Raw genomic sequence first — 23,517 nt, 5'->3', positions numbered from 1 at the left:
ATGACCTAAGTATGCATTTCAGTGCTGTCAGTTTTATAAACAGTGTGCAGAGAATTGGACTGTGTCTCAGTTAATAGTATAGTAGTTGTTTTCTGATACCTGGATATGATTTTCCTGCTTTATTGTTTACTCTCACCATGGCAATTCAAATCTTTACTCACTTTACTATTAGATTGCTAGACTATTGTGGGAGAAATATTTTGTTGTCATGTGTATTGACAAAGTCATATCAATTATAACTTCTAAACTATCCTTAAGTTAACCATCCCTAAATTGTTGTTAGTGCAAGTTATTGAACATGCGTAATGTTGTAAGGTAACTGTTTTAGCAGCATGGTTTGGTCTAATAATTGGCAATTATCTGAGTTATTACCCCACTGAGGTATTTGGGTACCATTGGGTACTACTTGTGCCAAAATTGATTACACTTAAAATGACATCATGAGACAGAAATTCATTCTCCACTTGAGAGTTGAGTTACCCTACCGGAGTTTTTCTTGAGCAGTTTTATTCTCGAGTATTTCTTCCCATATACTAACCAAGTGGCAAATGGCAAGATTGTATTGCTTCAAACATCACCCATTATTAGGCTCTTGCATGGACTTTGTAGCTGCACCTGTACCTTTCTGGGTTATTCATCAAGGAAAGAAGACTTGTTGGGGCACGTATTAGCTAGAGCTAGTCGTGGGAAGACTCCTGATGTTGTTGTTTACACTTACCATTGTCACTGATTCAAGTCATCACGTACTAGGGGCATGGGTTCTTCCAACGTGCAGCCTGTCTGAGGACCTTAAATCGCTTTAATAACTGTGCGTGTGTACACTGCTACACCTTATTTTCTTTCTCTTGAGTTCAAGCAAAGACGGGGCTGATTGGCTGGGCTGATTGCATACTAATAACTAATTGACTTGTTTCCCATCATTCTTGATAAAATTTTAATACATTCGTTTGCTTTATAAGATGTCATGTAATATTAAGGTTGGCCCACAGGTTTTAGTCAGATGAATCAATACAGCGACAACCTCTACACATGACAGCTATTTGGTCGACTGGTATTGTAAGGGAAACTTCACTTTCATGTATCATCTTCAGTTTGTACAGTTATCCTCTCTGTTGGTTCTATGGTCTTATCGCTCAAAAGTTAAGATGACTTTATAAGGACGTATGGGCCCTTTTTTCATTTAGTAGGTCATCTTTTAAGATGACATTAATCATCTAGGTTTAATCCATGATTTCAGAAAGAGACACAAGGCGTTTGGATTTCACCCCAAACAAGGTTTGATGGCAAATTTTGATTGGAAGGTTGTAAGTTCAAATATCTTAGACTGCTAGAATAGATTTAAAAGGTTAAAACCACAAACTACCAGGGTAACGAAAAAATGACACATACACAGCAAAGATATTCTCGTTTGAAAATTGTGAAGTGTAAATATTTTACTATCCACCCCCTCAGTTTTTTTTATCAGGGTTAATTTGCCACACGATCAGGGAAGCCTTACCAGACTGCTTGTCGCGAAGTTTCATTTTACAAAGTAATGCGTTATGAATGCCGCTTAATGTTAGTTTTAATTTGAAATAGACCACCACACCAGGGACTTCGTTCCCTACTCTTTACGAAAAGCGTGTGGGTTCTTTAACGTCTCATATGATATATTATATGTGCAAGATTTGTGAGACAGGGCCAACGGTTTATTGCCTTTACCCTAGAAAACCCGAAAATCTAGCCGTTTGTAGATGTCATTACGAAGCCAGCCCTTTCTCCTCAGTTAGTCAAAGACCTTAAAGTGTTGGTCCGGTCGAAGTTCTTCCTCGGCAAATCGGCGCTTATCCGATTGAGCTAATCGGGCGGTGGTAAGCACTATCAGCGCAAGAGATTCAAGAAAAGCAACCTAGTTCGTTGACGGTAGACGCAAAGCCAGTGCTGGGGCCAGACCTTTAAAATCCTTCTTCTCCCTCTTCTTCTCGAGGACGAGAGATATCCAACTGCGATGCGTCATACCCAGAGCAACCGTGTACTGTATTTTGATATGCATGACCCGGGCTAACAAGTCATGGCAGAAAATGGCTTTTATTACTCTGGCGAAATGCGGCCAATTGACCAACATAACGCCATTTGTCAGATATGAAATTTAATTTTAGTACAGGATAATAAGCGCAACAAGCAACCACTCCTTATGGTCATCAAACTCTCTGTGGTGGAACAGAAACTACCCCTTGGGACGAGATACGTGTTGTCTGTCATTATGTCCCTACTATTAGCTCATTGCACATTTCCTTCGAAAACAAAGAAGTCATTGCTCATATCTAGCAGAGTGGAAAATTTACATCGCCTTTTTGACTATAGAGGATATCTGTTGGACAGTATGCAGGTGTGTACGTTAGAAGGAGTAACAGCAAAATCACGGATTGAATGGCTATGGACATCAACGATCGGCAACTGTCTTACAAAATTGTCGGTTTAGAAGGTTGTTTGTAGACGATTTCACTTCATCGACGCAAAGTTGGTTCTTTCTCCCTCATGACCTAGTCAGTCGGTGTAACTATGTTTCCAAGGTCTCACCGCACCTTTCATACAAGAAGGAGTTGGCTAGTGCGGTTGGCCTGGCTGGGAAATATGCTATGACACTTAGCCATACATGAACATACGCTTTTGAATGGACCTCTGGGTGCTCTATGGCGAAGCGAGAGTAACGATGACGAGACAACCAACTTAACGGCTAGAATGTTTATTAAGGGATGACATACGTTCTCCTCGATGTAAGGCTTTTAACTGCCTCTTTGTTCAGTCCGTCTGCTCTTTCTTTGATGCAAACTAGTTCTCTTCTCCACTACTTTTCTTTATCTTTATATTTGCTACCTTATGATATATGGTTCTTTTCTTTTATGGTATTTGGAATTAACTGCTTTCTTATTATCTCGGAAGCTAAAAATATTGTGCGAAGCTTTCTCAGTGGTTCTGGTGCAGGTTAATAACTGATTTCAATTACCAAAGTAAAGTTAGGGAAAACTGAGAAGCACATTTTTTACGCAGTCACTTTTTAAGTTGCCTATTCCTTTGAAACTAAACTTTAGGATTGGAAACCTTGTTAATTGTAAACATAGGACAACTTCCTATTCAGAAACACAGAAGTTAGATAAAAATATAAGAAAAAGGTATCCTACTCTTAATTAATGTAAAAACGGAAAGCTTAAATCAATGTAAAATGGACAGTGAACCCAAGTTTCCCAAGGTTAATTGGTGATAGGTAAAAGTGGCCATTAAGATAAGTATTTTCGAGAAACGTCAAGTTTAGAGACGAGATGTCCCACTCTCAAAATCCCAGTTTATTTACGGAGACACGAAAGGAGAAATTCTTACCTCTCTCGTGATCATAAACCACAGAATTCGTGACAAACATTACGATAGTGTAATTGGTATGGAAACCTGTGTTGTCCCTTCTAAAAAGAGGTACACTTTTGAGATTCTGTGGGTGATGCAAGAAAAGACCACCTTTATTATTTACCTTTCTAAATGTAAATACTCATTAGTAACTTGATTATAGATACATTGTTTTTTTTCCGTCTTAGCAGTTAAACTTAGAAAAAAATCCACAACTCTAAAAGCTTTCTAGAAATAACGAGTACTGGTTTATGTCATTTTATATTTCAAATTGATTAGATTAGAATTGTCGACAATCGACAACTATCAATCTTGATAATTCACTTTTTATATTTTAAATGTTTTGTGCAGTGGGTTTCATGTTTACTCGTCCCATTATGGATACATTAAGCTGAATCACATTAAAGGACGATTTTTTGTTATAGATCATCAAAAAGATTTATGGCACTTTTATCAAATTGTCATATATTTTTAAAATTGGGGAGGTCAGTCCCGTGACAAGCTGCAGTTCTTCTTCTTTTTAAACAAAGTGATAAACGCCATGATGAGGGAAAACCGGACCGCAACTCTTAAAGCAGGGACGGATCTAGGGGGAGGGTGCAGGGGGTGCGCACCCCCCCCCCCCCCCGTGATGACCTGCGGCTTTCTGATTAACACTGTGCAGTCGCTTCACAGTCATACAAAATCTGCTGTATCGTTAAATATGTATTCTCAGCAGTTCACATTATGTTATTTCCTAGTCAAAAGCCCTCTTTTTCGTATTCACTTTTAAAATTTTTTACGTCATCAGTCAGTTAGTGGTGCACCCCCTCCTAAGAAAAATCCTGTATCCGCCTCTGTAAAGATATCTTCGTACTTCTTATTTTTATTTTGGTTAACGCCATGTTGTAGAGAACCCTGTTCCCCGAAGGATTTTAGATGTAATCTAGAGTTGAGGCAAGTTCAAAACTAAGAGTTTTTTAAAAAGCCTTTAACCTAGGGCTTAACTGAAGCTTATAAAATATCGTTCAGCCTTTACTCTGAGAACCAGTCATGAAAACACAAAACGATTCTCGAAAACAATCTGTAGGAGGGGTAAATACAATCTAAAATTAACATTGTAACCATGGATTAGCGCAAACCCGTCTGAAAATCTGGTGACCTTTCGATACAAGAAATTTCGTTGATAACGCCATCACACGACTGACTTTGCACCTTCCTCATATAATCCAATGTGAATATCACACTCAGACAGAAAAAGGAGTATACGCTGCAGCCATCTATGTTAGAGAGATTAAGCATCGCGTTTACGGCAAACGTGAATTTGTACTTGTTTTCCATTTACTTTTCGTTTACAATTCACTATAACTACACGAAAACAGGTAGAGTTACGCCAGTTCCATCCATAACAACTGTTTGAAGCCGTTTTTATCTGCTCGTTTCTCATTTTGCAATTTTTCAACTTGAATCTGTTGCTTTAAACGCGATGCTTAATCTCTCAACTAAGGTCAGTTGAGAGGTATCAAACATGAACATCCGCTGCGACTCAGGTTCACTTAACCATCGAGGCCACGTATAATTTGAAGACACTGATAATTTTCACTGGATCGCGGGCTCAAGGTTCACTTTCTTGTCAAGGGTATCACGTTTGATTGTTTTATGTCTTAGTGAAAGACAATTTTCATCTCTGCTTTTCAATGTACCGTAATAAAATGGAAAAAAAATTCACGGTTTTTCGCAATCTGTGGTAAATCTGTCTCCATCCTCTCCAGACAAAAATCAACAGTTTCCGTTTGTTCTAATCTACCAATAAAGTTACCTTAATTTATATTGAGTTCTCCCACTAAGGACGATGTAATGGTGTGTTGAAAAATTGATATATCTATGACTTCACTCTCCAATCCATGAGACTCTCCGTAGCTCAGCGGATAGATCTCCCCTTTCCCCGTGATCGGGAGGTCATAGGAGGGACTCGAAGATTTTTTCTTTTGCCCACGCTCGTGACCTGCTGTTTTTCACATCTTTCACATAATGGCACGGTTTTTTTTCTTGAGAGACAATGTTTAGTTGTACTCGCTCATAAAGTTAGTGCAAAAAGCTAACTTTGCGCTGTTTGACTTCTGATGATTTCACAGAACCTTGCGAGACTTGCAGAGGGAAGTTCATTTTATGTTTTCTTGATGACGGCGATGGCATGGATCCATGTAAGTGTTAAGTTCACAAAGGTGGCTTTTCGACGGGCTATGAAACTTAAATAAGCTAATTCAAGTTAAATTGGAGAAGGAAGGCTTGAGAGGTTCATATCAGAGTTTTGGGCATAAGTAAAATGGCGCTTAATCAAATAAACGTCATTGTATTTAATTCGAAGTAATGTTTTTAGTGAGGACACTACTTAACATTTCCTGAAGTCAGAATCGACACATGATACGCTGCAAAAGAAGTACCCTGCGGATTAATAAATTGCAGTAACCTCAAACCTCCTGCGGAAAAGGAAAATAGTTCCAAAAATGACGGGGAAGATGACAGTGTGTGCCAGGGAAAGGAAGGTCAGCGTTGTTCGAATTATCGGGAGGATCGAGAAACCAAGGGTTCGAGATTTAGATGTGCTTTTCTTGGCGTCGTCGAGTACGTTGAAAGGATGGTGACGCTGTGGTGGATTCCTAGCCAGGGTTTTTACTTTCACGTTTTTAAAATTTTAAAGGCGAGGTGTTTTGCTTCACTTTGCAGCGGAAGTTGGAAATGTGGTCCAGTTTGGGCGATCGGTTAAACGCAACGTGGATTCAAGAATGATTGGACAGTATGGCAACGGTCTTAAATCGTAAGTGTTGAATGTAACCCTATGCTTGGTTCCAAATCTGTTTTGTATGTCTTATATGAAAAGCGACCTTTTGTTAGTGATTCTCTCCCTCCTCTACTCGTACATCGAAGTTAATCAGTAGGAACGCAGTGATAAGCTTGCCTACGAGCAAGCTTTCCATTTCTGTACGTGCCGCTCACACGTGACTCCTTGCAACTCACCCAAAGCTTCCCAGGGTTTTTCATACATTAAGTGCAAAATCTTCCATTGTTCAGCCGCTTATTTACACTTGGTCTGCAAAATACAGTAACTTAATTTTTAATTCCTTGCCTTATAGTGGCACCATGCGGATAGGAAAAGACATGATCTTGTTTACAAAAAAGTAAGTACCATTTCATTTTCGCCTGGATTCCATTGCAGTGTTGTTGTTTGAAAAGTAAGTAGTGACCTTTTTCTTTCCTTACAGGGGAAACACCATGAGCTGTCTGTTTCTTTCAAGAACTTTCCATGAACGCGAGAAAATTGAAGAAGTAAGCGTTGAAAATGGTTCTGTGTCAGCTTTCGGAACAATGGATTATGTAGCTATTAGTTAAAAACAATAGATAACGTGCTCTTGTTATTTGCTTGACTCAAGGTTGTAGTACCCATGCCGTCCTGGGAAGTCTCTTCCAAGAAACCGCTGGCGAAATCCAAGCGTGAATTGGAAAAAGTGAGCAGCTTTACTCTTGACACACACCTAGCCATGTTAGTTTGGTACAGTGAACGCTTCTCTTTTGGTTTAACACACTTATTCTTTGTTTCTTTAACTAGCATCAAGTCGAAACCAATCTCATCTTGAAGTATTCACCATTTAAGACGGAAACGCAGATGTTTGAACAGTTTAATAAAATCGGATCAAAAGGTGAGTGGAAAATGCAAGTTAGCCAGACATGTTCCAATGAAGGCTGGTTTTCGCTAGCGACGGAGTCGGAGTCGGAGTCGTAAGAGGTGTCGCAAGAGCGCTTTTGACGGTTTGAAAATCAAAAATTGGAGTCGTAACCAGAGTCATAAGTACGACGGAGTCGGAGTTGAAAGGATCAGTACGTTTCCATTTTCTTCCGACTCCGCCGCTTACGATCTAGTGAAAACCAGATTATCGGCGTCGGAAGCGGAAGGATAAACCAATCACAATGCACGTTCCCACGCATTGTGATTGGTTTAGGATTTCCGGCTCTTCTTGCGACTTCGACAACTTAGTTTTCACTTGATCGTAACGAACGGAGTCGGAAGCGGAATCAGAACGCTGTTTTCGCTAGATCGTTAAGTCCTACGCTTCTGATTACGACTCCGACTTTGTCGCTATTGAAAACCAGCCATTAATCTTTGTCATTCTTTGCGATGTCCCACTCAATATCAGAATCTTCGTCATTACAGGAACACTTGTTGTTGTGTACAATCTGAAGCTCATGGATAACGGCGAGCCAGAACTTGACGTGAGTATTGGCTTCATGAGCTGACTGTCAGTGTTGCTTTACTGTGCGCGTATTTTAGTCAGACTGTTTTACACAGTATGGAATTCTTTTTGCTTTTGTTTTGGATAATAAATGGTGATAAGAATTCATGGATACATATTAAGAATTTCTTCCGAAATTCGTCCACAAGTTCTTCTTGTTTTCAGACCAAACTAGAAACTGTTGCTATAACGCGCCCTCCTTCTTTAATTTACGGCCACAATAATAACGGCCAATTAATTCTGTTTGTGATATGTTCTTTCGTCCTGTTATATACTAGTTCAAGTACACGCCATAAACTCATAGCTTCGATATCATTTCATACACAGATAGTGAGTGATCCTTATGACATCAAGATGGCGGACCCTTACGCTGGAGAGAATGTTGCGGATTATGACATGTAAGTCTTATCCACGTTCTGCTGTTTCCCTATTCATTGATGTTAATCGCTACAGTAAGCGCGGCGCCAAAGCAAAATCAGTCAGCTAGACTGTGATTTTATGATATCAACGATACGTACCCCCACCTCTCTAAAATGTTCTGGCATTTTCATTTGTCGAAGCGTCCATACTTCATACTAAGGGAACTTATTACGTTGTTTTATAGGATTATGCCTGAACGGAGTTCTTTTAGGGCTTATACTGCCATTTTGTACTTGGATCCACGGATGAAAATTTACATCCAGGTTGGTGGAGGAAATTACAGGTGTCCCTTTGCTTAGCCTTAATGATGCTTTGTGTGATATGTGTCCCTGTTTTATTTTAGAAAAAGAAGGTGCAGACGAAGAAACTGACAGCTTGCCTTCACAAGACCAAGTAAGTGGTCTTTCAACACTCTTCTTTCGGATATTCGCAGAGCATTAGCTTAAATGATAAACCACTGTTACCACAGATAGTAATCGAGACTAAAAATGACTTGGAGATGTTTGGTTGAATAGAACACTCCCTCCATTGTTTTATATAGCTTTTCAGTGAGCAATAATTCGTTAACAAATTCAAAGCATAAGTAAAAGTTTCCCATTTCAGGAGAGATTTTTATGGCGTTCGTTCTCATGAATTATTTATGATAAAAACAATTTTAACGTTTCAGAGATGAGAATCTAGAATAGCTATCATTTAAGAAATCAAGCTTTAAGATTCTCTCTAAGGGAGAAATTTAGGAAACTTGGACTCTTCAACAACAAGCTTTTGCCCAGAAACGTAAATGATCACTTATTCACAAGCAAACTTTAATGGTATTAATGGAAAGATGAATCTTAAAAGGTTCAACTTACGGTTAATTATGCTTATGTTTGTAGATGTTATCATTTTACATCTAAACGATTCAAGACAAGATCAGAAAAGGAGGCCGAGAAGGCAGACCGAGAGGCAAAAATAGGTAAGTCATACTTAACAAGTATTTGTTAAATTTAAAGTCACCGGTGCCGTTAAAGTTTGTTCAAAATTATTCAAAACGAACGATCGAGTTTTTTGTAGGGCGCGTCGGTAGTTTTCGATGCTTGTGAGTGATAACGGAGAGATTAAGCATCACTTTTACGTTAAACGGCAAACGCGAATTTGTACCACGTGAGCAGGTTTCCCCTTTGCTTGTCGCTTACTGTTTATTATTTCTGCACATAAATTTGTAGTTTCAGGCATTTTTTTTTTTATCCATAACAATCTTCTGAGCTGTTTTTATTTGCTCATTTCCTATTTTGAGAAATTCTCAATTTCAATCTGACGTTTGCCGTATACGTGAAGCTTAAACCCTCTAATGTGTTTAGACTTAAAAAAGTACAAAAGAAAGTCTAGAGTCAAACAAGGCTGAAATGAAAGCTTTGTCTCCTTGCCGGTTCCCATCGAAACCCTTCTCCCACCCTCTTCGTCACACTTACCACTGAATTACTGTATCCTATTGGTTTTGATTCTTATTCAATTGCAGCCGAAGAGAAAGCAAGAGAGCTAGAAATACAGGCCAGGTACAAGAGTGATCTTTCCTGAAATATTTTGTCACTTGACTTGTGTTGCTTATGAAGACAACTGCCCAACCGCGTTCGCCTAATATACCAAGTTAAGTTTTTCAAAAATCTTCTTTTGGCAGGGAAATTCAAGAACAGGCAGAGCAGACGTCAAAAGATAAAAGGGTATATTATATTTTTTTCTTGTTGAACGGCACTTCTGCACGTCGCCAGTTCAAAGTTTACAGAAAGTTGGTTGTGCAAACCTTGGGCAAGTTGACGTTGTACTCAAGTGGTTGTTCTAATAGCATTGCGCTATCCAATATATTAAAACTGCCGATGTGTTAGCGTTACGCCAAATATCGCTGAGTGTCCTTACACTAAGCTATTGCCTGTACGTACATTTGCAATTGTGTCATTCCTTCAATTAACCCGCTTTATTAACTGTAGACTTTCTAAAAGTCCCTATTTTTCCTGGTTGGTTATGCCAACTTCGTCGCTCGCTCGGTCGCTGCGCGACCTCATGCATTGAAGCTCGCTTCGCTCATTTTTAAGAACCTATGAGAGGCCGACTTGTATCAAGTCTATATTAACTGTAATCTCCTTTAGACTCCCTTCATGTGGTATTTTGTTGTCGCCTCTTCCTTTTAACTGAAGTCTCTTTTTGGCTAGGTGGAGCTGAGGAAGGCACAAGCTCTTGCGTCAGAAGCCCGAGCAGATGCTAACTTGAAAACCAAGATTGCTGATGCTAAGAAGAAGTATGTACTACGCGCAATTTTCCTGGCAAGTTTGATGCGATTGTTTTCCCTTGTTAACTGACCGTATGCGAATGATTTTTCGTTTAGGTCAATGAAAGAACCCAAAACTCTCAGCTTCACGTTTGGAATGAATATTGACAACCGTAGGTGCTATGGAATGTTTATCTACAACTGCAGTCGGTAAGTTATCGTGAATATTCGTTTGTTTTGCCTAAATTGGTTATTTTCAACGCCTTGCATGTACCTATCAAAAATTCTCAAGAGCTACGTCTTTTTCCGTGCAGTATGCTCTGGCATCCACGGTCACGAATTAGTTTACCGATAATTCCACCTACATTTACGGATGTCTTAACCCTTACGTTACAACTTGCGGTCAAGCATATGCTGTTCTAAGATGATGACGATGTTTAACTTGTTTTGACAGGCTTATACGGATGTACGAAAGAGTGGGACCTCAGCTTGAGGGCGGAGTGTAAGTCATCAAGACCAATTTTGTTTGCTAGGGAGATTTTCGCTGTAGGCTCTGATGACTCCTTCAGTATGTTTGGTCGCCTAACCGAGGTTTTGGGAATTAAAGGGCAAGTGCGGGTAATGCAGAGTCACCGATTATCGTTTTCACTGAATTCTGAAAACAAATGCTTTAAATTTAGAAGACAATCGTGCAATTTTCGACCATCGAAGGTGTGTGTATACTGATGATACTGCAGTGCAATTGTATCATGGTGAATGACTCTATAAAAGACTTTAGTCAGTGGATGTCAGGTCGATAATTCAGAAATCATAACGAGTTGATACCAATGTTGAGTGGGAATGAAGACACTGATATCCAGTTTCCTTCTGTACGTATTATGTTTATAAGAAAGTAAATAAGTGATAAGGAAGAAAGTTCGACATATCGGCGTGACCAACGAGGCAACTGAACAACTCTGTCATATAACTCACGAAATTCGAGGCATATCTGCGGATAAAGCCCAATCGAAATGTGTGTAGGGTTAATTTTTTAGTTTAAATTAGGACTGTTACTTTTCACTAATCTTTGTACGTAAACTTACTTTTTGCAGGAAATGTTACGGAGTCATTGGTGAGTTGGTTTAGTGCTGCGCTCTTATGTGCCCAAAGTGAAATTTCTCAATATTTCTATATAATTTCCTAATGCGTATTATTTTCTCTTCGTTTTATTTCCACTAGGCGTGGTAGATGTGCCGTACCTTGTACTGGAACCCACTCACAACAAGCAGGATTTTGCAGATGGAAAGGTATCACTATAAACATTAAGCCAGGAACACGTATTTCCTTTCTTTCCTCGAAGGCCGGCGTTGGTCCATACATGGTCATTTTGTCAAGACAGTTGAACTTTCACCAAGCGGTCACCCTCTGTTAGGCAGCAAGAAATCAAAACGAAAATAATTGTAGAAAAAAATTGTAAGTTACACCTCCATTAAGCGACCACCTCTATCAAGCGGCCGCCCCAACTTTTGGCCATCCCGACGATTGTTTTTCTATTGTTGTCACATCTTTTTAGCGGCCAACAAACATCTGATACACTCCGATTGGCCTTGTTTTGAAATTTTGAAGAAGAAAAATACAGTCAAGGGATAGGCGACGACTGCCTATGGACCTGTAACGTTTCTATTTAGTTAGATCATGATATATTGTAGTCTTGTTCGTGCAAAGTTGGGAGAACTTCACCTCAACATTGTGAGAAGAATTTGCCTGTATGTTATAATACTCTAGTTTTGTAGAAGTTGAAGAAGCCTCTGCGGGTTTTTGTTTCTAAATAAAGCGAGATTTGTGCTAAAGGATCGCACCTCCATTCAGCGGCCAACTTTATGTAGCATCAACACCAGATCAGCTATCATTTAGCTGGTCGTTTTATTCTTTCTGCAGGAATTTAAGCATTTAACAAGAGCGTTAGGAGAACACCTTGAACAGTTTTGGAAAGACTCGCAAATTGAATGTAAGTAACCTTTTCTTGTTGACAAAAAGACTGAAAGAAACGACTAGGATTGCTTAGTATTCAAATACCGCTAATTCAAGTCTACAACATAAGAATATTACAAAAAATTAAATACGAGATTCTAGAGATTCAAAGCAGTGAATACTTTAATTATTTTTATCATAAATTAGATGCTAGAGGTAAAGGTAGAATAGGTAGTTGTTAAATAGCTAGGCAAATTTGGATGTTTCCTTAAATGCTCAATTTAGCCAATGCTTTAAAAACATGTTTCTCTTGTTGTGATGATTGTAACATGAAAATTTATTCTTTTGTTTCAACAGCTCATGGAGTAACAAAGTTTTGGTAAGTTTAGTGTGGCATGGAATATTGTCGATAATAAAAAAATTGCGTTAATCAGTGCTGTCCTTCAACGCACTCTATTTCAGGGAGAATTTCGGTTATATAAGTAGCAGATGGACAGACGGCCCGTCCATGGACCAGAAGTATGTGAGGAAGAGAGCGATGCAGATACCTGTAGATGTGCAGTGTGGTAGGTTAAAACATGTAACGCTTAAGTTCCTGTTAATCACAACACAAAGAGTTATGGAATGTGTGCTGGGTTTTTATATCCAGCAGTAGAGCACTGCTGCCGGTGAAATTGCTAAAGGTAACATGGAAATCAAGAGTAAAATAATTAAACGATACAGCGTTCGTTAGAGGACACGATCTAGGGAAAGTCTACAAATCATAATGTGTTGGTTGGAATGGTTTAGGTAGAAAGATATAGTTTTCTTGGAGACGGGCACGAGTTTTTGACTGAATGCAGGTCATTAGTTCTACTTTCCCCCAGGACACACATCCTTCTTTAGTTAGTGGAAGGCTGTGCCGCGTGTTGGACGCTACGAGGGCACTGACTCTAGAACTTAAGCAGGGGAAGCTTTCCCACGAACTGAATGCCAATTATGAGGGAAAAATAGCTGTACTAAATTTAAATTTTACGCCTACATATACCTCGATATATGACGACAGATGTCTGTTATTCTTCCAGACGTTTGTCTTAAATGGCGGCGGTTACCATTCTCCCAAAGAAATGTCGGTCGCACGTTACCTGATGAATGGTGTTGCGCAATGCATCCAGATCCAAATTGCAACAGGTTTGTTCCCATTTTCATTCTTTTTACTTTCTTTTCTCCTCTGCTTCTTGTGCGTTTACTTTTCTTCTTATTACGTTGAAATGAGAGTTGCGTCCCCGCCATGACTTGGGCGAGTCTTCCTCTGGGTGTGATGTACCCTTCACGGCAATAATTAAAAAAAAGAAAGATTTAACTATCTGAAGTACATGAAAAACAGCAGACTTAAACAGTTGAATAGCATGGAAGACAAAACTTGATCTGTGATCAAATTTTTGAACGGACGAAAACTTGCACGGCTCCGCCTTTCGTTTACACGGGACCCGTGGAACCGTGCAAGTGTTTGAAGTGACGGCAAAGTGTGCATGTTTCTGTCCTGATTAGAAGTAGGTTCAGTGTAAACGGGTTGTACAGGTTAAAAAATTCCCGTTAAAAAGTTTGTGCGGACCCGTGTCAATGGGGTCTAACTGCACACCTGCGCACTCTGCTTACGTACCTTGATATCCGCTGCATTTTGAAACACAGCAAATACGTCATCCTAATGTGTAACAAAGATTTTAGTGCTAATAGTTTTTGTACTGTTATGTTTCAGCTGTTCGCGGCCCGAACAGAAAGTCGCCATATCTGTTGGCGTGTTGCAGAAACAAGTAAAGTCAGCAGAAGAAAAGGAGAGAGAATTGGAGGAGAGTATCCGCAAGAATCAAGAAAAGATTCGTCAAATACAGGTATTGGATTGTTATTTCTTGGAACACCGGTTCTGGACTGTGAACTTACCGTCAAAGACGTCAATCGTTAAGTATATTCGCGGAGACGTGGTGTTGCGAAAATAGAAGAGACAAATTTCACGAGATTTGGCAAAAAAATATTGTTAGAAGGAACAAATTTCGCGAAAATCTCCCTTGTGAGGAGATAAAGGTTTTCTCGCCTTAAAGTAATGGAAAAAAACTTTCTTTTACAATAATATTTTCAGTGTCCTGTATGTGTTTCTTTTTAACAGCGTCAAAGTACACCCCAACCTGCAACGGAAAGTAATAGAATTCAACCACAGGCAATTTCACACAAGAAGGTATGTTACGACCAGCTCAAAAGGGAAGACAGAGAAATCTAACAACAGTTCGTCATCGACCAACTTGAAATAAAGCTCTCTTTTATTAACTCAAAGCTTGTTGCAGCTTTGCATATTAAGAGTTAGAAAGTAATTCGCCCTATTTTTCTCTTTGTACGGTTTCCTTTGTTCCTTTTAGGGGAGTATATTACATAACCCGTAATTATTATTCACTGTCTGTAAAGTTGGTGGCGGCTTTAATTGTATCAGGGGAGTGCGGGGCTGAAACACTAGCTGATAACAATAACAAAACTGTTCAGTATATATTTCCCCTGCTCATATTCCCCTCAAAATGTTATAACCATCCCAGTAAAACATCACAAGCCAGAATTTTGAATTTCGATTTAATGAACTTACCACATTTTCTTCGGGGGCAGTTGTCATTGCGCAATGTTCTTCGAACTAGAAATTCGCAAAACCGGCCCTATCACTTTTAAGCAAATTTGACAGAACATCTCCAACGTCTACCTGCGAACATCCTGGTTTGCAATGTGACTCGTTGGACGACTGACACAAAAATCTGTCGCGGTCGAAGGTCCCAAAGAGTTTCCAAAACTGCTCTGCCTTAACGTTAAGAATACTTTTCCCTCTGAGTTACTCATCTCTTTCTGGTGAAACTGCTGTTTGATAACTTCACATGAATTGACCAATTTCTATATTTTGGAAATTCAACCTCAAACAATTCGCCCTCGGGGCGTTACCAGGGGAATATATCACATACCCCCAAGAGACAGCTAAATAACCCTTACATTTGCTAACGAGTAAAAAACTGGTCTTGAATAACGATATACGACAATGACGCTTCTTAGGATCGTTTGGAGGATGATAGTCCACAAACACGGCTCAGTACGACTGTTGTGTTCCACACCTGAGTGTTATTTTTGTCGGTAATGGTGTTTCAGAAGAGGTTAACTCACCTCTTGGTGTGGGTAACCTGTGACTCTTTGCTGAGGAAAGAATGTTGCCAACCAATCAAGTGCAAACATGGATTTTTCAAATACCCTTGGGTGAGGCTTTGAAATGATGCATGTCTGCAAAAATCCCCAAGGGGGGGGGGGGGGGTCACTTTCTGACCCACGGACTAAAACGTACTATTACAGAATTGCTAAAGGCCCTGATCTACGAGGTGCGTCACCTTCATTCAGAATAACCTTGAGAGCGTTGAGAGCTTTGCTGTTCCTCCAAACGATCCTAAAACCTTTGTGGTGATAAGTCGTACTACAATAGTCCCCGCTAATTCCATTAAAATAGTAAGAATTCCCAATATGCGAGGAGAGACTTTGTTAATAGAATATACTTACCGTTTACTCAGGTGGAAAGGACATCTTCAACTGAGAGTTCCAACTCCTGTAAGAGTGATTCCTCCGAGGTAGGTCGACGACATTACGTAAAGAAGCTATTAGCAGGGCACGAGTTAAAATGCACCATTCATACTTGTTTCTTCATTACGTGCCATGTTGGAAATGGCATCCCCCTTTTACCCATGAAATACTTTTGTATTTCACAAACAGAAGCGACGGCCGCCAAGTAAAACAGCCGTGGCGGAGAGTACAGATGAACAGAGAAGAAAGAAGTCGGTACAGGAGGTCAGTCCAACATCGGTATCATATTATTACTAAGAAGAAACTCGTGGAATCCAACTGTCTTTCTTTTGCACCACAACTATACTTACGGCTCAGGGGCCAGTTGAATAAAACCTTACGTCAGACGTCTGGTGTTTTAATAGAGTGTGACCGGCTCTTACGAGCGAAGCTGAGTTATATTCAACTAGACCTTAAACAAAGAGATCAGATCAGTTTGCATTTATTTCTAAGGCGTTTCTCAACTCATCCTTCAGTAATGTAACAGTGGAACCTAGATATAACGAACCTCTACATAACGAAGTCCTCGGTATAACGAACGATTGTCTTTACTCTAGTAATAGTAAAATATATGGTATAGAACCTCGTTATAACAAACAAAAATTTCCAGTCCCTTGACCCTTCGTTTAATATATCGAGGTTCCACTAGCCGCCGGAACTGCCTGCGATACTACTCCGACAAATGAGGACAAAGCACCGCCGGCAACAAGAAACATCGCAGGTCTTTACCGCCGGCATGCCTGCGAAGTTGAACTCGAGTCAACTTCGCAGGCATGCCGGCGGTAAAGTACTGCCGACATGATCTCTGTTGCCGGCAACTTCTGTTCTCATATCGAAACGGTATCGCAGTCAGTACCAGCAGCTATGTCGCAGGTAGCTCGGCGGCATATGAAAACCAGGTTTAAGGAAAGTGTCGCCCGTCCTCTCCATATTCAGTACGGGTTCTTTAAGCCTTGTTTGAATGAGAGAAGGGTTTTGGAAGCCGAACATGTGTTAGGTCTCCCTTAAACAACCTGAGAGAAAGGTCTTCCCAGAGAAAAGTACGGTCTCCTTCATTAAACATGAATGGAGAAAGGTCGTTGAATAGATAGAGGTCTTAATAATTTCCGACGGTCGCGAACCCTTAAAACAAACTTGCGTTTTGCCTTTATCGCAGCCACTGAAAAGACGAAACGCAGAATCAAGTCGCGTTGAAGAGGTAAAAATGTTTCTTTTTCTTTCCTTCACCTGGCTGGTGGTTGTCAACAACTGTTTGATTGTTTTATAATGTCACTTATGTAATTCATTTTTCGTCTCTTAACAGGAAGTACAACCTAAAAGGAAAAAGAGTGAGGATACAAACACAAAGGTAGGGGCGCTGTTGTCCCAAAAGTTAGATCGGTTTAAAGGGCTGTCGTTTATACTGAGATAAACAGCCAACCAGCCAATAATGGCATTTTCAATATTTGAAACGAACAGTTGACAACTTATTTGTGGTACTTCATAACGGATTCATCTGTGACAGGTAACTTGACACAACCTAGCAGCTACAATCCACTAAACCGCTCAAACAAGCATTCGTTTAGGTATGGAGAATTAGCAGTAGCATGCACTATGTCTTGCAAAAACGGTTTTCTGGGGCAAAACTGTCTACCCAACCAGAACAAATAAGGCTAACAGGCAGTGTGGATAATAATCCTTGCATGTAAGCAACGGATAACAATGTATTCCGTTCGTTTACCTCAACTACTTCAGAAAAAGGTCATGTGCATGCAATCGATACCACACTTCACAAAAACACACACGACACTAACACCTGATTGTATAGGCTACACCTTTCACACTTATCATTTAAAAGGGATTATGCAGGATTGTTTTTCACATTGTGGAAACTACTTTTTAATGCGAGCAGAGTGCAGACAGGAAGGAAAACCACGTTAAAAGAAAACAGGAAACGCCACAGAGGGAAGAAAGACAAGGATCTCCGAGACAAGAGAAAAAGGAAACTTCAAGGCAAGAGAGAAAAGAACCTGCAAAGCAAGAAAGAGAAACCATAACGCAAGAGAAACAGCAAACAACAAAGCGAGAGGTTCCAAAGCGAGAAACTTCAAAACAACAAGAATCAAGAACAGAAATACCTGGACAACAAGAGCTGACAGAAATGGAACAGATACGACAAGAGCAGCTCATGGAATGGAGTAGCGAGGGCGAAAGTGAAGGAACATTACGTAAGTAGAGTTTAGGTTTGCTGTTTGTGTCTTCTATGTGCGAAAGAAGTAAGTAAGTAAAAGCTTTATTAATGTGTCAATGTATTTAGTTTTCACAACTAATTGGGGACACAAAAATAAAAATTATTTACAAATAAGAAATAATAATAATATTGTATATACAATTAAAATATGTAGCATGTATAAATTGTATAATAAAACAATAGGTATATAAAAGGTAGTCTCTAAGAACTGCAAAGGTTACAGCAGCTATTGTTGTTGTTTAAGAGTGACGTTAGGTCTTTTTTCCTAATGTTCTTTTTGAAAAACTCAATATTCGAGGAGCCTTTCAATTTAATATCTAGTTTCGACCATATAATTTATGAGGTCCTTGATATCTAAGAGAATGCTTTCCATAGTTAATAGTGTTAAAAGTCGGAATATCAAAATCACTGTTTCTTAGTGAATAACTAGTGCTTTTCCGCTTAAATAGTTCGTTAACAATACTCGGTGCGAGGCCATATTTTACTTTGTACATTAATATAGCGATATCTTGTAGTCTTCGATTTAGTTGTGAAGGTAGCTCTGCACGAACCAGAAGGTTTTCGTATGATTCTGAATGGGAGTTAAATACTGCTCTAAGTGCGCGTTCTTTAATCCGCTCTATTTTTCTACTGTCAGAAGATCTACAGTTATGCCATACGAGATGGCAATATGTTAAGTGAGGCAGGATGGATGATTTGTAGATTATCAGTTTTGCTGATTATCTGTTTTGCTGATAACGTACTTATCTTCATTTTTTTTGCGATAGTATCCAATGGAACCAAAGTGGAAGCACGGGTAGAAGGTTCTGTGTGGTAAGTATTTTGTTATATTAAGTAAAGTGTTTGGTGCATTTTTGTAGTTCATCACGTCAGATCAAAATGTATCACGTCAAACTTTAATAGTTTTTGTTGCGATATGTAGGTACATTGGAACAGTGATTAGTGCTAAGCCAAAGAAAGGTTGCTTGTGCAGGGTTCGTATCAAGTTTGATATGTATCCTAAGGACAAGTTTGACAAATGGTAAGTTCAGACAACTATTCATCAATTTCGCATTTAAGTGAACTATCCCCTGAAAATTTGAACGTGAGAACAATGGAAAAACCAAAAGCACATCTTGGCAGAGTATTCTGTGATTTCATACACCATATTTAATACTGGTAGCTTCTACCGTATAATGGACTAGAACAATCTACAAGAAAGTATTTATCACCAGCTCAAGCGTTGGAAGTTGAAACCAGTACAAAATGTATAATGAAACTTATTAGTATTTAAAGTATTTGTAGCAAAAAAAGGTGGCCCCAACATATTGTATCACGCGGAAATTATCTCACGCCTTGCAACATTTTCCGCCTATTTCCTAGACGCGTTACCTCTACACAGATCCTTAGGTGTAGTTAGGGGTCACTTCCTGGATTTTATTCATGGTTCCAATTAAACAGCCGAAAGGATATCCAGTAATGGTTTGTGATAGTCATGTGTTATCTATAATCCTTGTTTATTGTCTTTCTCATTTGTAGGTATGATCATCCCAGCACTGATTTACGAGTTCTCAAGGTAGTGCAAGTCTCTAAACCAGTGAAAACTTTACTGTTGTGTGTAAAGTATAATGAACTAGAGTTTCGAATAGTTTCATTTTGCGTTAGTGCTTAACTGAGCAACAAAACTCCTTAAGTTTAAAACGAAATAAAGTTGAAATTAGGTACCCTGATTGGAGTAAGCGGTGAAAAGTTGGAAACCATTCACAAGAAACTAATTGTCATAAATGACCCAGTTCACTGAATTAGAAGACCACCAGTGAGGTTTGTGTTTTCTTGCACCAGGCCGGTCGAAATGTCGCTTTCAATATCAAGGTGACTATCGCGAAACAAAGAAATGATAAAAGAAGCTTATATTTCAAGCCACGAAAATTGTTATCTGTCATTATAGAAAGGTATTTTTTCTTATTCAGCCTGTGGAGAGACCAGCTCGCAAGTCACCAAGCCCCTCCCGTGAAGTCCCCAGTACCACTACGTTTGAAACGCCAAACGAACAACAGGAGCGGCGTGAACTTCACACGCCAACACCTGTGCAGTCCCCAGAGGACAACAGAGTCTCTTCCATGTCAGATGCTACGAACATTACTGTAGCGGAAGAAAATCCTGCGCTTCAAAAGTTTCCTGGAATGTTTAGGTTTGACACACTGATCCTGATTATTATTTTTTTTTTTTCATTGATATGAAGGTTTTTTCGAAAAAAAACAACAACAACAACAACAAAAACATATAGAGTTGGTGATTGGACTCAATATTTAGTTCACGAGGAGCTTGGTTATCGTTGGTTGGGTGGCTTTGTGGATTAGTTTCGGATTCTAATTATTTCGTGATTTCTATGCTTCTCCCGTCTTGTGTGGTACTAATACGCATTTCTCATTTTTCTTGTAGACGGTGCATGTTGTTCTTTGCTCCTCCAGAATTCAAAATAACAAAGGAAAACATTAAGAAGATGAGCAATGAAGAACTGAGCGAATTTCCACTGGTATGAAGAAACAGCGTTCTGTGCTTTCGTTAATTGTTGTTTCTATTTTAGACCACTACAGTGGAACCTCGATGTAACGAACCTCTGTATAATGAAGCCTCCTGTATAGCGAATGAAATTGTTCGATTATTGATAGTGAAATATATACGCAACTGAAGAACCTCAATATAACGAAACCTGGTCATAGCGAACATGTTTTGCCAGTCCCTTGCCCCTTCGTTATATGGAAGTTCCATTGTGCCTAGGAATATGCAATTTGATTACCTAAGAATGGTAGTGTTTCAGCTTAGGCAACGATAATGCCTGCTGAATAAAGAGTAGAAACGAAAGTCAGCAAAGTTCGATGAAATTTGAATTCACTTCCTTGACACAATGCAACGTTCTCTGACATATTACGAGCAAACTTCACGATGTCATGTCATTGTCTACCTTTTAACATGTTTATATCGTTTTGCAGGAAGAGTTCTGTGATTGTTACGAAAAAGGTATCGCCCAGGTAAGAATACCGTCACTTCAGTAACCAAATGTTCAATAATACCGTTTTTGTAGTGGTACCAAGGTTGTGTCAGGCGAGCGGATGTTATTTGCTGGGCAATTAACAGAATTGAATTTATGTAAATGACTTAAAGGCCATCAAAGTTTGAAAGCTACATGTTTTTCAGGAGCTAAAAGATTACAATGTTCCGCCGAGTGAAAATAAATACCGCTTTTCACGGGTGAGAAAACCGAATCAATCCTAATATGGGGAAAGGAGTTTTAATAATGACTCTCGAGGCTTAGTACGGCTGCAACAGATAATTAGTCTTGCGTACATAATATCTTTCTCCCTCGTCAACAAAAGTTGTGAAATGACCTTGTCCCAACAAGGTAGTTAAAAGGTCCAGGTGGCTAACTTCAAGTTGTTTTCTTGTTTGAAGATGAGCAAGTCTTGACAATTTTGTCCCAAATTAAAAACTTTGTCGATTTTCAGTTGATTCAAGGCTACAAATCACAGATGGAGGAAGCCGTTAAAAATGCCGAAGCTGCTGAGGAACGATTAAGGAATGCGCTCAGAGAAAAAGAAAGAGCAACAACCCAATTGTTGAGTCTTAGAAGGAATGCAGCTAAACTATTTCGTTCTGTTCAAGAGGTTTGTATTTGTCCTTTTTTTTTGCACTAGTGTTAAAATTTGGTTGTTTACCATTTACGTGGGCAAACCGGTTAGTCCACTGTTTGGGCAAATGGTACGCAAAATTCAGGACTGGTAAATTGCGTCCCGGAATCGCGTTTACCATTTGTACAAATCAGTTCCATTTACCAAAAAACGACCGCGAAGGCCTGAAACTGGTAACATTTGTCTTTAAAGAAATGGAACACGAATTTCCTTTTGGAATATTCCGTCCAGAAAAACAGGACAACCTTTTCAGAAATTCCGTTGCTCTCGGAAAGTTTCTACCGGAACGACCCAAAAGGTCAAGTACTTTTTAACCGGATTTTCCGGAATTTTTTTCTAAAAGGTAAACAACCTTTGTTACCATTTAGAGTTGTTGGATTGTTTATTACCATCTTTTTGTTTACTATCCTCTTAGGATCCAAGCGAGTTTAGATTAAGCGAGGGCGACGTCTCGGACAGGGTGGACGAAATGGTGGAACAAATGGCTCAGGTGGCTCAGTTATAGCTGGCTAGTGACGTTTCTTTTTAAATCCATTGGATAACTTATGTCCCATTCGTCTTTTTAATTTTTTCGAGCCTTTTTTTTTTTACCAGCGAACCGCAAATAGTCTTCGACTCCACGGACACGACTTTTGTACAATGGCATCCATGTCAAGTTCTTTTGTCAAAAATGTAACAACACGCTGGGCGTGTAGTAAATCAGCATTTAGATAATGCTTTTCTACTTATCAGAGCTATTTATAACTTGTAATACATTTACTGTAAATTGCCTTTGTATGCAAGGCGTTGTTGTTTTTCGTTATCTTGTTTTTGTTCTGTTTGTTTCTTTTTTGTACAAAAATAATACGCCTATCCAGAAGGTAAAAGCAAGGCTTACAAATGGCTTTGATGTTTGAGATTATTACTCAAAGGACCTCAAAGGAAAGGCCATTTTTACGGACAGTAAAACGGTTCCCAAATTCCATGCAGTCACATTCGTAACAGGGACAAGGTTGTGATGTGGACACATACATTTCAATGGCTTCATGTACAAAAGAAGGATAGGGTGTCATAGTAAATGAGGAAGTAACTGAACTTTATACTAGTTAAGAGTTAAGGAAAATTCATGCGACATCAAGTTGTTGTTAGAGAATATTTATCTTAGTAAAGCAAGAGAGACGATTTGGTGTGAGATAACGATTTTATTTCCCTAAAATTGTAAAAATGTTCTTTCTTTGAAGAAAATATCCTTGATTTAAAAGCTGGATCTTCTTTATCCTCTATTTTTCAACTTACAAGGAAAAGTTAATTCATCTCGTGCAATTGAGATTGTGACGAAATAAAATATTGCTATTTCATTAGAATTTAAATATACGTAACATAAGATAATAATAGTTTCTCTCCAAATACCTTTACCTAGTAAAAACATACCAAACGATCTTTACACTTGTTGTCTTCTTCTTGTTCCTTTAATTCTACTGCGAGGCTGGATTTGTATCCAGTGATTTCTGATGAACATCAACCAATTGTTACTTTAGCATGGTAGACACAGCATTGCATTCAACCGACGAAGTTGTAGTTACGGTAACTTAAGTAGCTAACCCACTGTCATGACTTTTTATGGATGTCACGAGATGTCCGTCAGTGGATCTTCGCGGCAGTTGACAGCGTATAACAGTTTTTCTGTCATTATTTCCTGGGTGGAGTATTGTGGAAGCTTCACCATGAACATACATGTTTCCACGCGGATGTAGCGCGCGTCAGAAGGAC

At 39.2% G+C, this 23,517-nt stretch overlaps 2 protein-coding genes across 13 annotated transcripts in view; one reads left to right on the top strand and one right to left on the bottom strand.

The window, feature by feature from the left end:
• The window catches only part of LOC140951460 (ATPase MORC2A-like), a 26,477-nt gene extending 3,286 nt beyond the window's left edge, over nucleotides 1-23,191 (top strand). For 4 of the 12 annotated variants that reach the window (XM_073400710.1, XM_073400717.1, XM_073400718.1 and 1 more), the window contains 37 exons: nucleotides 5,493-5,561; nucleotides 6,085-6,175; nucleotides 6,492-6,536; nucleotides 6,621-6,684; nucleotides 6,789-6,863; nucleotides 6,965-7,055; nucleotides 7,568-7,626; nucleotides 7,974-8,044; nucleotides 8,251-8,329; nucleotides 8,410-8,459; nucleotides 8,942-9,021; nucleotides 9,565-9,601; nucleotides 9,724-9,766; nucleotides 10,253-10,338; nucleotides 10,426-10,518; nucleotides 10,763-10,810; nucleotides 11,400-11,419; nucleotides 11,527-11,594; nucleotides 12,226-12,295; nucleotides 12,616-12,637; nucleotides 12,721-12,824; nucleotides 13,323-13,428; nucleotides 13,997-14,129; nucleotides 14,402-14,470; nucleotides 15,822-15,878; nucleotides 16,021-16,095; nucleotides 17,027-17,068; nucleotides 17,174-17,218; nucleotides 17,762-18,077; nucleotides 18,868-18,913; nucleotides 19,023-19,121; nucleotides 19,619-19,655; nucleotides 20,050-20,270; nucleotides 20,522-20,615; nucleotides 21,073-21,111; nucleotides 21,586-21,744; nucleotides 22,184-23,191. In XM_073400710.1, the coding sequence (XP_073256811.1) occupies nucleotides 5,493-5,561; nucleotides 6,085-6,175; nucleotides 6,492-6,536; nucleotides 6,621-6,684; nucleotides 6,789-6,863; nucleotides 6,965-7,055; nucleotides 7,568-7,626; nucleotides 7,974-8,044; nucleotides 8,251-8,329; nucleotides 8,410-8,459; nucleotides 8,942-9,021; nucleotides 9,565-9,601; nucleotides 9,724-9,766; nucleotides 10,253-10,338; nucleotides 10,426-10,518; nucleotides 10,763-10,810; nucleotides 11,400-11,419; nucleotides 11,527-11,594; nucleotides 12,226-12,295; nucleotides 12,616-12,637; nucleotides 12,721-12,824; nucleotides 13,323-13,428; nucleotides 13,997-14,129; nucleotides 14,402-14,470; nucleotides 15,822-15,878; nucleotides 16,021-16,095; nucleotides 17,027-17,068; nucleotides 17,174-17,218; nucleotides 17,762-18,077; nucleotides 18,868-18,913; nucleotides 19,023-19,121; nucleotides 19,619-19,655; nucleotides 20,050-20,270; nucleotides 20,522-20,615; nucleotides 21,073-21,111; nucleotides 21,586-21,744; nucleotides 22,184-22,273 (2,993 nt within the window). In that variant the 3' untranslated portion in view covers nucleotides 22,274-23,191. Of the gene's footprint in view, nucleotides 1-5,492; nucleotides 5,562-6,084; nucleotides 6,176-6,491; nucleotides 6,537-6,620; nucleotides 6,685-6,788; nucleotides 6,864-6,964; nucleotides 7,056-7,567; nucleotides 7,627-7,973; nucleotides 8,045-8,250; nucleotides 8,330-8,409; nucleotides 8,460-8,941; nucleotides 9,022-9,564; nucleotides 9,602-9,723; nucleotides 9,767-10,252; nucleotides 10,339-10,425; nucleotides 10,519-10,762; nucleotides 10,811-11,399; nucleotides 11,420-11,526; nucleotides 11,595-12,225; nucleotides 12,296-12,615; nucleotides 12,638-12,720; nucleotides 12,825-13,322; nucleotides 13,429-13,996; nucleotides 14,130-14,401; nucleotides 14,471-15,821; nucleotides 15,879-16,020; nucleotides 16,096-17,026; nucleotides 17,069-17,173; nucleotides 17,219-17,761; nucleotides 18,078-18,867; nucleotides 18,914-19,022; nucleotides 19,122-19,618; nucleotides 19,656-20,049; nucleotides 20,271-20,521; nucleotides 20,616-21,072; nucleotides 21,112-21,585; nucleotides 21,745-22,183 lie in introns of those variants that run through there. The other 8 variants (XM_073400716.1, XM_073400714.1, XM_073400711.1 and 5 more) reach the window with 7 other exon arrangements.
• Nucleotides 22,930-23,517, bottom strand: part of LOC140951464 (probable E3 ubiquitin-protein ligase HECTD4) — a 52,170-nt gene continuing 51,582 nt past the window's right edge. The window contains exon 49 of the mRNA XM_073400723.1: nucleotides 22,930-23,517. Coding sequence (XP_073256824.1) covers nucleotides 23,375-23,517 — 143 coding nt within the window. The 3' untranslated portion in view covers nucleotides 22,930-23,374.

The sequence above is a fragment of the Porites lutea genome, chromosome 11, assembly GCF_958299795.1.
Source record: "Porites lutea chromosome 11, jaPorLute2.1, whole genome shotgun sequence".
Lineage (NCBI taxonomy): Eukaryota > Metazoa > Cnidaria > Anthozoa > Scleractinia > Poritidae > Porites > Porites lutea.
Note: the sequence above shows the minus strand (reverse complement) of the source record. Positions and strands in the feature narration are given on the sequence as shown.